General features: G+C 50.8%; 1 protein-coding gene across 2 annotated transcripts in view; it reads left to right on the forward strand.

The window, feature by feature from the left end:
- SPECC1 (sperm antigen with calponin homology and coiled-coil domains 1) overlaps positions 1 to 12,619 on the forward strand; it is a 108,508-nt gene that overhangs the window by 32,240 nt on the left and 63,649 nt on the right. The window contains exon 1 of one of the 2 annotated variants that reach the window (XM_083587550.1): positions 449 to 751. The exons of the other annotated variant lie outside the window; for it this stretch is intronic. Coding sequence (XP_083443676.1) covers positions 712 to 751 — 40 coding nt within the window. The 5' untranslated portion in view covers positions 449 to 711. Of the gene's footprint in view, positions 1 to 448; positions 752 to 12,619 lie in introns of those variants that run through there. 2 annotated transcript variants of the gene reach the window in all.

Here is a 12,619-nt window from a genome sequence, read left to right on the forward strand (position 1 = left end):
CTAACAGCTGCATGCACTGACCCATTGCGCCCCCTGCTATGGCGATGATGATGGAAACAATAAATAATGATGTTTCCTATAAACTGTCCGAATAGCCAGCAGCTGGATAGCTCAGCTGGTTAGATCGTGGTGCTGATAATGCCAAGGTTGCAGGTTCGATGCCCGTAAAGGACATCTGCATTATTCCTGCATTGCAGAGGGTTGGGCTAGATGGCCCTCGGGACCCCTTCCAACTGCATTGTTCAAATTTGGGGCGAGACTGCGAGCTCCTCGGGGCAGAGCCCCTCCTTCTCCAAATGCGCTCTGGCCACGCCGCTGCAGCCTTCGGCGCGCTTTTACGCGCTGCGCTCCCCTCGCTCTCGGAGGCGCCCTCGCCTCCCTCCTCCTCCCCCTTCTCGGCTTGCAGTGCTCTCCTGCCGCCGCTGCGTGGCCTCCTATCCCCGGCCGTGAGTCACCTCGGGGGCCCTTGGCTCGCTGCCGCTGCCGGGAGCGATCCGCCGCGGTGCCCCGGCCAGCAGCGGCCTCCGGGTCTTGGAGCGGCGCGCGCGCAAGAGAGCGAGCGAGGGCGGGCTGGCCCGGCGCACAATGCCTCCGCCGAGCCCGAGCGAGCCGCTGCCTTTCTGCCGGCGCTCGCAGGGGAGAGCTGCCGCCGCCCTCCCCGCCCACCTGGTCCCATGAAGCGGCCGAGGGGGCCTTAGCGAGCCGGACGAGATGGGCAACCAGCCGGGGAGACCCGAGGAAGTGGAGCCAGGTCGGTTAGCCGCGGGGAAGTGGGGGCGGGAAGCGAGGGAGGGGAGATGCCGGGGGCGCAGGGGGTCCCTCGAAGGTGGGGCTGGGGGGGGGGCGCCCGCCGGGCACGTGCCAACCAGGAAAAGCGGCGCGGGGCTGCATCCTGGCTCGCCGGGGTTGGCCTTTTCTCTCCGGTGGGGGGGGCGGGGGGGGCGTTAATGCACCGTAGGCTCTCGCCGTGGATTTCTATTCATTTGCAGAATTCGTTTGGTTTTGTTGAATCATTTTCGCGCGAGCCATTAGCACTTAGGATAACACAAACGAGGCAGGTAACATTTGCGCATAAGAAACGGTTAGAGGGAACTCTCTTTAGGATCAGGAGTGGAGAGTCTCTGTTCTACAGGAAGAGGAAGAGCTACTGGGGCTCTTGACTTGGGGGGGGGCAAACTGTGTGTGTGTATAAAAGTGCTTTTAGAAATATGTGTGTCTGTGTCGCGTTGCAGGGGGTTGGACTGGATGACCTTTCGGCCCCTTCCAATTCTGTGATTCTGTATAATTATGAATGGCGAACTTTGAGATGATGAATGAGTCTTAGCATCAGTTCACCAGCTGAGGGGTCCTCTTTGTAGGAGAAGCTTGGGTGTTTGGGCGGTGTCATAAGAACAAACGGGGGTTCCCCCAGGAGTTAAGCCCCCCCCCCAGTTTTGGCTGTGCACATTCCAGGACATCTCCCGAAAGAGAGGGGGCGGGGGGGGGAGAGGAACGGGCATGTGGCAAAAACTGTGGGTGTCCCAAGGAAGAACAGAGAGTTTAAAATTTGGTTCAGAGCCAGGAGTTTCTGTAAACAAATTGGGGGGGGTGTCAAATTGTGCTGGGATGTTGGGGGCCCGGTGAATGTCTCTCCCAGGATGCTGCAAGGTCCCTGGGAATTGTGTGCTGTTTTTTTTTTATGGGGGAGACAATAACCAGCTGTGGCATCCAGCTTTTCGGCAGTGGTGGAGCACCCTAGGGAATGGTTACCAGGCCTCTCGGAGCAGCTATGTCTTTTGTGAGAATCTCTCCCCTCCTCTCCTCCCCCCCCCCATTGTCCTCTTGGAAGTGCATCGCTATGCATGTTAAACAGGGAATTGGGGTTGGGGGAGCTCTTGGAGAAATAAAGGAGTGTGTGCTCCTTCTCCTCCTTTGTGGGTCCACTGAAAAGCCAACCCACCCACCCCCAATTGATGTGTGTCTGTCTGCAAGGCTGGCCAAAATGATTCAGAAAGCAGCATGCCTCTCTTGGCCGTTTCACAGTTCTTGTTCGATTTTGAGGGGGGCACTCAGGCGCTGGTGGGTTTGTCTTATACAGACAGAGGCCCCTAGAGATTATTAGAGGACTTCTTGTGGGTCGTGGGGGGTAGGAATAAGATGGGGGGACGGACAGCCTTGCCCTGCTGTAATGCAAACATTTTGTCTTGTAGCTAAGCTGCCCTGGGGGAGTCTTCCCCCACCCCAGACCCCTTCTGGGTTTCAATTAATTTGATGCTGCTCATTTAGAGGTCTTTTTGAAAACCTTCTTACTGCTCAGGCTTTTGAAGTGTGCTTTAAACTTTTTATATTTTTCCTGCAAACTGCTTTTTACAGGGGGTGGGGTAGTTTTTTGTGTGTTTTGGAGGAATGCGTTATTTAACTTACATCTGATATTTTGTTGTAAACTGGATGGGCTGCTGTGTAAACGATCAGTAGCCAAACCAATATTAAGAGGGCTCTCGTCTGGCACTAGGACATTTGTAGGAGGTGCCCTGGTTCAAGCCCCAGCACCACAAGGTCAGACTTTGGCCTCTCAGGTAGGGTTGGGTGGGAAGGTCCCCTGCCTGTAGCCCTTAAGAGCTGCTGCCAGTCAGTGTCAACAATACTGCACTAGATGGACTCGAGGGTCTTAGTACAAGACAGTTCCTTTCGTTCCTGGTAGTAAGAGATTTTGCCGTGGCTAACCTCTTCTGAGGGACGTGGGTGGCGCTGTGGGCCACCCACAGCGCCTAGGACTTGCTGAGCCGAAGGTCGGTGGTTCGAATCCCCGCGACAGGGTGAGCTCCTGTTGCTCGGTCCCTGCTCCTGCCAACCTAGCAGTTCGAAAGCATGTCAAAGTGCAAGTAGATCAATAGGTACTGCTCCGGTGGGAAGGTAAACGCCGTTTCCGTGCGCTGCTCTGGTTTGCCAGAAGCGGCTTAGTCATGCTGGCCACATGACCCGGAAGCTGTACCCCGGCTCCCTCAGCCAATAAAGCGAGATGAGCGCCGCAACCCCAGAGTCGGTCACGACTGGACCTAATGGTCAGGGGTCCCTTTACCTTTATCTAACCTCTTCTGACGTACCTGAAAGCAACTTCTTTTTAAGAATAAAATGATATACAGTGGTGCCTTGGTTTAAGAACAGCTTGTTTTATGAACAACTTGGATTAAGAACGCTGCAAACCTGGGAGTAGGTTTTTTGGTTTGGGAACTTTGCCTTGGAAGCAAAACATGTTCCGCTTCCTGTTGAGTGTGTTCCATTTGTAAATTGAGTCCCCCGCCGCTATGGGAAAGCACACCTTGGTTTAAGAACGCTTTGGTTTAAGAAGAGACTTCCGGAACGGATTAAGTTCATAAACCGAGGTGCCGCTGTATTCTTCCCCACTGCTCCACGTAAAGACAGCAGTGCCCAGTCCCATAATTTTAGGAAAGATAATCCCTGAGCCCTCTCCTTCAACCCTTGATCCAAGAGAAACCAGAATGTGCACACCATGATTCCTCCGCCTCTTACGAAGTAGACCATAGTCCCGCAAAAGCTGATGCCGTAAGACAGTTGGTTCTTTTCCTTTCTCTGCAACAGCGTGGCTGCGTCTCTCCCCCACCCCAGGGAATCTCTGCAAGGGTAGCGCTGGTGTGCCCTTTTCGCTAGGAAAGGGCACAGCAAATGCCAGTCCTGGCCCTCCCTGATCCACTTGTAGAACCGTTTGTTGCTTTTGCTGCTGCTGCAAAACATATCTGCTGATTGTGATGCAGCTGGCAATTTTGGGGGAAGAAACTGGGGGGAAACATACTGGGCTTTTGCCATATTGTCGGTTTTTTTGTCTGCGACCTCATCCTCCCCTTTGCATCTCATGGCCTCAGCCTTCCTTCCTCGCCACCCAGCAGAAACCTTCCTCTGCTGGCTGCAAGCTGCCAGCCCTCGATTTCTGCCCTCTAAAAGTAACATTTAAACCACTGTGATACCACATTAAACAATCATGGCTCCCCCCCCAAAGAATCCTGGGAAATGTAGTTTGTTAAAGAGCTGCTGAGAGGTCTCAAATTCCCCTCCCCGTGCTACAATTCCCAGACCGCTTCAAGCTAATCCCTCTTCTCAGGGAACTCTGGGAACTGTACCTCCCTGCTTGAAACCCTGGAGAGCTGCTGCCAGTCAGTGCAGGCAACACTGAGCTAGAAGAACCAAGCACCCGATGAAGGCAGCTCCTCCTGCACTGCCAACTCATAATGAAAAAGAGCAAATATCAGGGATGGAGGGGGCATTACTGCAACGGCGAGCACAAGCACCTGCCGGCTCATGGCCGAGGGAGGAGGCCAAATACTCTGGGTTTTGTTTGGGGATGTTGTGGTGTCTGAAAATGTGTGAGCAGATGTTCGCCAGAGGGGAAGCTGCCCCAGGGCCATTCTAGGACGCAAATGATGCGTGGTGCGCCTGCCCCACACCCTTGTCTCGGAACATACCTGCTACGAGTTCTGCTGGTCCAGGGAATTCAGGTGTTTACCGCTGAGGCAAGGTGGGGCTCCTGTTTAGACTATTCAGGGAAGGGATGGGAGATGATTATTTTAGCCCCGTGTTCTGGTGCCAAGTGGTTTTCTCTGAGGACGTGTCAAAAGCCCAATTTAAGCATCATTTTGCTGGAATCATCTCTCTGGGCAGCTCCCTCTGTGTGTGTCTTTCTCTGTCTCTCTCTGCCCAAAATGGCTGATACAGTGGTACCTCGGGTTACATATGTTTCAGGTTACATACGCTTCAGGTTACATACTCTGCTAACCCAGAAATAGTGCTTCAGGTTAAGAACATTGCTTCAGGATGAGAACAGAAATCGTGCTCCGGCGGCACGACAGCAGCAGGAGGCCCCATTAGCTAAAGTGGTGCTTCAGGTTAAGAACAGTTTCAGGTTAAGTACGGACCTCCGGAACGAATTAAGTACTTAACCAGAGGTACCACTGTATTACAAAGGTAGACAAGCTCTGCACATGCAGGTTCCATTGTTACCTGTTGTTGCCTCCAGTAAGCCTCTGTGCCATGAATTTGCCAAACCCTTAACAGAAATGATCTCAGCTAGCAACCTTCTCCACCGGGGTCAGCATATTCCGTACTTGTATGAAGAAGTTGTTTCCTTACTCAGGAGATTTGGGACGATGACTTAACTCTGTTGCAGGGGGTTGGACTAGATGATCTTCATGGTCCCTTCCAACTCCACAGTCCTATGATCCCTTTGTTTTTGATGGGCCTACTCTGTGTATACCTCATTTTGATATCGCTCCCCCTTTTAAAAAAGATTCAATCTATTTTATTTGTGGCTTTCTACTGGAAAGGATTATATTAATTGGCATAGTGTGGACATAAAAAGACATTTGAAGGCAGCCCTGTTTAGGGAAGTTTTTAATGTCTGATGTTTTATTGTATTTTCAATATTTTGTTGGAAGCCACCCAGAATGGCTGGGGAAACAATTTGTTGTTGTTAAATCATCATCATCATCTTATTATTAGTATCCTGCCCAGCACCTTACCTGTGGTTTCTTTGCTGCCAATAAACCCACAATCGGAAACCTTGGTTTGTTTTAACTATGCCTTGGTGTTACACGTGCAAATCTTGCGCCCGTCCCTAACAATGGGTTTTTTTGGTCCAACCCAGCGGCTCACTAAGCAAGAAAGACAGGAGGCGGCAGCAGCAGGCAGGACAACACAAACCTTGGAGAAACAAGCCACGGTTTGCTGGCTCGTCTATGGGACAACCTGTGGTTTGTTAAACAAACCATGGTTTAGCATTGCGTGACTCTATCTGCAGTGGCGTAGCGTGGGGGGTGCAGGGGGTGCCGGCCGCACCGGGCGCAACATCTGGGGGTTAGGGTTAGGGGGCGCAAATCCACGGGTTAGGGGGCGCAAATCCACGGGTTAGGGGTGCAAATTACTTGCCTTGCCCCGGGTTCTGACAACCCACACTACGCCACTGTCTATCTGCCAACATCTCTCCCTCTGTTCCCCTCACCTTACAAGAAAGCTTCAAATACTTGGGCAAAACTGCTCCAGCCCCTTGACCTGCATGGCCATGCCTTTATCTGACTTTCCCAGTTCTGCATCACCTTCCTTGTTTTTTTCGGAGATGGGGAAATCTTATCTCCCCACAAAAGATCTTGTCTCTGTAGGCTGGGATTCTCCACTCTGGGTCTGATGAGCCACCTCTGCCTGGCAAGAACTTTAAGGAAAGTTCACATGCTGGTTTACAACAGGATGTGACTACCCTACCCAGGCCCTCCTGTTCTCTGTGAGTCAGGAGCTGTTTGTCTGGGTCTACAAAAGAAACTTAATCTGATTTACTCCCCCTGAATCTTCCACCCCAGTGCTGAAACTCAGGCCTCGGGGCATGTGCAGAGTGCTTAGCCTGCAAAGCAAGCCAAATGCAAACGCGTTTCTTTTTTGAAAAAAGCAAAGTGTTCTTGTGTGTCCGAAGCTTGTTCCTTACATCCCCTCTCAGTCAACAACCCTCCTGACAGCCCTGCAATGTCGAGCAGTGTTGCTGCTTTATTGATCTCCAACTAGTGAGTGCAAGAGAAACCGGCCGGCGGCAGCAATGCGTCTGAATCCTAGTTGCTGGGGATTGCAAGTGGGGAGAATTGTTGTTGCGCTCAGGTCCTCAGGCCTCCCTTGGGGGCATCTGGTGGTGACTGCAAGGGCCGGATTAGATGGGACTCCTTTGGGCCTGATCCAGGAACCCGGCCCTTCTTCCGTTCTCAGGCGGCTCTTGTAAGCCAGCCAGGCTGCGTGCTGCCAGAGGGGTGGTGAAGGGAGAGGAGAAGAGAAGAAAAGTGGCCACTCCAGTGCCCCCTCACCAGCCTTATCTAGCCAGGCAGGGCAAGGGGGAGATTCCTTTCTATTCCTGGGCCCAGAGAACGCTGGCAGAGCCGTGAGGAAGGCCACCCATCGAAGGACATTTTAATAGGGTATGACTCCACACTGCCCTGGCCTCCAAAATTCTCTGCTCAGTAACCCAAGAAGAATTCGGGTGTTGAAACCGTGTGAGAGGAGATTCTGCTCCGAATAATTGCCACTTTGCTCCACGTCTCTGTTTCCAGACCCAATTCAAGGTGCTGCTTTTAATCCGTATAGCAGGGGTGAGGGAGCCTCACGCCTGGGGGCCAGACCCTCTCTCTCTCTGGCCCCTGTGATACTCCCAAGGCTTCCCCGCCCCCACCAGCGCTGCTTCACAGCCTCCTTGAGTGTCTTTGCCTGGCTGGGATTGGGCCCTTGAACTCTGACCCTGCCTCTTCGCTTGGCTGGACAGAGGGTGGAGAGGGGCAGGCGAGTGCAAGCGTCTAGAAACTAGCCTACTCTACGAAAGTTGAAATGTACATGCATCTCGGGTGCAACAGAAGGCGCAGGAGAGACGGGCCTCTCTCCTGCACCTTCTGCAGATCTGAAGGCCATCTAGGTTGGCAGACATGGAAGGAAACTCTCCTTCAAATGCTCGGGGCATGAGACACGGAGGGGAGGTTTGGCGCCAGGAGGTCCATTATCAAGACCAGACGGGATGCAACAGGGAAAGAGTGGGGTGGGAGGCAATGGATGTCTGTCCAGTTCTGGGTGCCACAGTTTAAAAAGGATGTCAACAAGCTTGGAGCATGTGCAGAGGAGGGCGACCAAGATGATCAAGGGCCTGGAAACCAAGCCTGATGAGGAATGGTTGAGGGAGCTGGGGATGTTTAGCCTGGAAAAGAGGAGAGTGAGAGGAGGTATGAGAGCCATAATAATAATAATAATAATAATAATAATAATAATAATAATAATTTATTTATACCTCACCCATCTGGCTGGGTTTCCCCAGCCACTCTGGGCGGCTTCCAACGAAGTATTAAAATACAGTGGTCTGTTAAACATCAAAAGCTTCCCTAAACAGGGCTGCCTTCAGATGTCTTCTAAAGGTCTGGTAGTTGTTGTTCTCTTTGACATCTGATGGGAGGGCGTTCCACAGGGTGGGCGCCACCACCGAGAAGACCCTCTGCCTGGTTCCTTGTAGCTTTGCTTCTCGCAATGAGGGAACCGCCAGAAGGCCCTCGGCGCTGGACCTCCGTGTCCGGGCAGAACGATGGGAGTGGAGACGCTCCTTCAGGTCTACTGGACCGAGGCCATTTGGGCTTTAAAGGTCAGCACCAACACTTTGAATTGTGCTTGGAAACGTATCTGAAGGGCTGTTACATGGAGGATGTTTTCTCCTGCTCTGGAGGGTAGGACTCGAACCAATAGCTTCAAGTTGCAAGAAAGGAGATTCCGACTAACCATTCAGAAAAAAGTTTCCGACAGTTAAGGGCTGTTTGATGGTGGAGCAGACTCTCTCAGAAGGCCACCGCCTTCTTTCCTTCCTTGGAGATTTTTAAGCGGAGGTTGGATGGCCATCTGCCATGGATGCTTAAGTTGAGATTCCTGCATTGCAAGGGATTGAGCTAGATGGCCCTTGGAAAGTCTTACAGTTCTGTGATTCTGTGACATTGCTGGGAGCAAGGGCAGAGACACTGTGACCCCGGGCATCTGATAACAGGACTCTTCTTCCCACCCCCAGAGCTTCTCCATTGTTTCTGCTTAATCTAAAAGATTGCGAAGGAGGAGGAGGTCTGCGAATGGAATTTACAAGGTTGTGACTCGAAGGAGGCAGGAGGTCCACATGCCAGAACAAACCCTTTTCCCCATACCAGGATGGCTCAGCGGCAAACCACCACGACTGTTGTGTCTGGCCTCGGCCTAACGTTTCCTGCCCAAACGGTGCCTTTATTATTATTATTATTATTAAAACTTACAGCACACTTTCTTTCTTTTTTATAATATATTTATTAAGGTTTAGGAATTTATATAAAACAGAAAAAACAGAACAATAAAAAACAAAAACAATAAAAATACATACAATCCAAACAGAACACATACAAAACAAGTATAATTTCCATCCCTTATATTCATGAAACTTACTTTCCCGACCTCCTCATACCTCCCCTTTCTGTATTCCATTCTCTAATTAAGTCAATTCAGCAAATCCTTTCCCTAATTTCTATATAATTTTGGCCTTTCTTTTCTTAATCACATAATCATTACAGCTTTTAACCCCTTAATTTCTAAATCAACATCGTTCTAGCCTTCAATAATTTTGCAGTGTTTCTTAAGATAGTCCTTAAATTTCTTCCAATCTTCTTCCGCCGTCTCTTTTCCCTGGTCTCGGATTCTGCCGGTCATTTCTGCCAGTCCCATATAGTCCACACTTCCCCCCCCCCCAGGCAGTTCCGCAAGCAGATATACTACTAGGTTCTTTTAAATCCACCTGGGTGTTGATGGTGAAGCAGAGAGAGATCAAGAGCTACTGAAAGAGCGTGGTATAGTGGGTAGAGTGTTGGACTAGGACCTGGGAGACCAGGGTCCAGATCCCCGCAGGGTTGTTGTGGGGCATTGAATGAGGAGAGGGAGAACCGTGCAGGCCACCTTGAGCTCCTTGGAGAAAAAGGCGGGGATATTAAGTGTACAGTGGTACCTCAGGTTACAGATGCTTCAGGTTACAGACTCCGCTAACCCAGAAGTAGTACCTTGGGTTAAGAACTTTGTTTCAGGATGAGAACAGAAATCTCGCAGCGGTATCACAGTGGCAGCGAAAGGCCCCATTAGCTAAAGTGGTACCTCAGGTTAAGAACAGTTTCAGGTTAAGAACGGACCTCCAGAACGAATTAAGTTCTTAACCCAAGGTGCCACTGTAGTAGTAAATAAAAATAAAGATTTGTTTGCAGGGAGATGAGATGACTATTTAATGAGCAAGCTGGGTTTCTCCTACTCTGGAGGGCAGGACTTGAACACATGGCTTCAAGCTGGCTTCAAGTTGCAAGAAAGGAGATTCTGACTCAACATCAGGAAGAACTTTCTGACAGTAAGAGCTGTTCAATCATGGGATGATCTCCTTCGGGAGTTTGTGGCCTCTCCTTCCCTGGAGGTTTACAGTGGTACCTCAGGTTAAGTACTTAATTTGTTCTGGAGGTCTGTTCTTAACCTGAAACTGTTCTTAACCTGAAGCACCACTTTAGCTAATGGGGCTCCTGCTGCTGCCGCACGATTTCTGTTCTCATCCTGAAGCAAAGTTCTTAACCCGAGGTACTATTTCTGGGTTAGTGGAGTCTGTAACCTGAAGCGTATGCAACCCGAGGTACCACAGTATAAGCAGAGGTTGGATGGTCAGGGGTGCTTTAGTTGAGAGTCCTGCATTGCAGGGGGGTCATACTAGAGCCTACCAGCGGGTTGAAGTGGATGACCCTCTATGATTCTATTCAATTGGCTATCGTTGTGCAAACTCCCAAACAGCAACCATCTTGAAGCGCCTTAGAGTCACCCACTTGTGACTGAATGTCCGTTCATTGTGGAAGAATTCCATACATCCAGGCAGGGGCTACCCCCCCCCCCAAGGCCGCCAACCTATCCTCTGTTATCAGTGGTTCAAGGCACTCTTTAAGAACTTCTTGCCTTCGGAGGAGTTGGCCTGTTGCTTCTCTGTGCGAGTTCCTGTTCCAGGCTTGCTAACATCCATTCAAGAGGCACGTGCAGAGCAGAAAGTTGTTCAGGGGTGACTGGAGACTCCTTGAAAAGTGTGTGTGGGGGGGTGAGATTTATCATACTCTTCCAACCTGAAAGGAAACCTTTCCAGGTATAAAAGCGAAGGGTCCCTCCAGTTTAAATCCGGGAGCGGGGACGGACGAAGTGTGGTTCGGCTGCCTGGCCCTGCTTTGCATTCTGGGTGACCTTCGGAGGTTGAAACTGTGGCTTTGGCTGGGTGAAAAGCCCCGTTAGGCTCTAATAAACTAGGGCATCCCCCAGCCCTCTTCCAATCAGCAATTTGTTAATGACATTTCATTGACAGGAGCGTTTGGCCAGAGGGTTAGGCCAGGGTGAAATCAATTTGTCTGTGGTTTAGGTGGCAGTGCCTGCGGAAAATAAAATGAAGTTGTGGAACAGCACAGAAGATGAGGGGAGACGGGACGAGATGGGACTCCATCCTCAATGTCAGCTTTCTGAAATAACCGTGTATTTTGTATCATTTATTTTCAAAGTTAACAACTTTTGATTATTTGATCTTTCAAATAATACAGGGGCGAAGCCTTTGTTTTAATTAGAAGTTGACGGTTAATAATATTGGGCATGCAAAATAACCTTTCCTTCCAGGTAACATGTTGCTCTCCCAGCCCCTTCCAGTTCTATGATTCAATGTGTGTAAGTGAGCGAGAGACAAGGGTCCTAGCACTTTGAGCACCAGTCCCACTTTGGAGGAGGGTGCTTGATTCCCCCAAACCCGATCCCCTCATTCCTTTGGCCAGGGCGGGGTCTGATCTGTTGTCCACTCAGGGTTTCCCGCTGCAGTTTTTCCTCGACTGGAGCCGGACTCCACTCTTCCTGCCTCCCTAAACCGTAGCAAAGCCTGATGTCTGTGGGTTCTGCCCCGCTGGCTGGGTGTGGATAATGATTAATCTCCTGGCGCGGAAGCTGCTTCCTTGACGGGTGAAGGAAAAAGAAAGGAAGAGAGACAGGTTTAACCTCCAACCCAGCCCGGCTAATTGTTTTTCTTGAGCCAGAATCACAAACCCAAGACTTTGCCAGCAAGGCCTAGGTTTCCTAGAAAGGAGACTGACAGCGGTATTGCAAAGCAGGCATGGGGAACCGGATCCATTCCTGCAGGCCAAATCCTTACCTGCACACCCCCCCGCAGGCAGAGTTTGACAGGTGGCTGGTCCACCCACTTGTCCATTGCCTAATGTCAGGTGACACTCACCCCCCCTTTTTTTGCACATGCAAGCAGAAAATGTGGGTGTGTTAGCAGCACTTCCCTAGTCTGCTGGTGATCTGCAGACATCAGGCATAGGGGAAGTGGATCTGGCTTAACCCAAACAATGGTGTGGGCCAAATGAGAAGGTCTGATGGGCTTAATCCAGCCCACAGGATGCAGGCTCCCCTCACCCCCAATTACCTTGGAGGCTGAAACGGGTTGTGCCAAGGTATTTCTTCCACCAAGCTGTCAGAGTGCAATATCAACTGTGTATGTTTTTGGTTTTTTTAAACACCCTACTTAAGAGCATTTAATATAACTAGAAAGTGCTGTGGAGTGGCAGATTTCTAGAGCAGGGAGAGAGAGAGAGAGAGAGAGAGAGAGAGAGAGAGAGAGAGATCTGGGGTCCAAGCTCCATAGAGCCAGCTCTCTGAGCTTAAGCCCTACCTTGCAAGGTTGTTCTTGAGATAGGAAATGTAGCTATATACAGTGTGAGGAGGAGGAGGAAGAAGAAGGGAATGTAAGAACATCAGCAGCCAGTGGCCCGTCAAGTTCCCAGCATCCCCTTCTCACAGTGGCCAACCAGATGCCCCCAAAGGAAGCCCACAAGCAGAGCCTGAGCGCAAGAGCAACTCCCCAGTATACTGCCTCCAAAAGTGGAAGCAGCATACAGCCTTCATGGCTGTCAATAGCATTATCCTCGTGAATTGGTGTAATGGTCAGGGACTGGCTGGATGAGGAAGAGTGGTGGCAGCTGCCTGCCCAAGGAGGGCAAAAGACGATGACTTAGATCAGGGCTCCTCAAACTTTTTAAACAGGGGGCCAGCTCACTGTCCCTCGGAT

This window comes from Podarcis filfolensis, assembly GCF_964270895.1.
Source record: "Podarcis filfolensis genome assembly, chromosome: 15".
Classification (NCBI taxonomy): Eukaryota; Metazoa; Chordata; class Lepidosauria; order Squamata; family Lacertidae; genus Podarcis; species Podarcis filfolensis.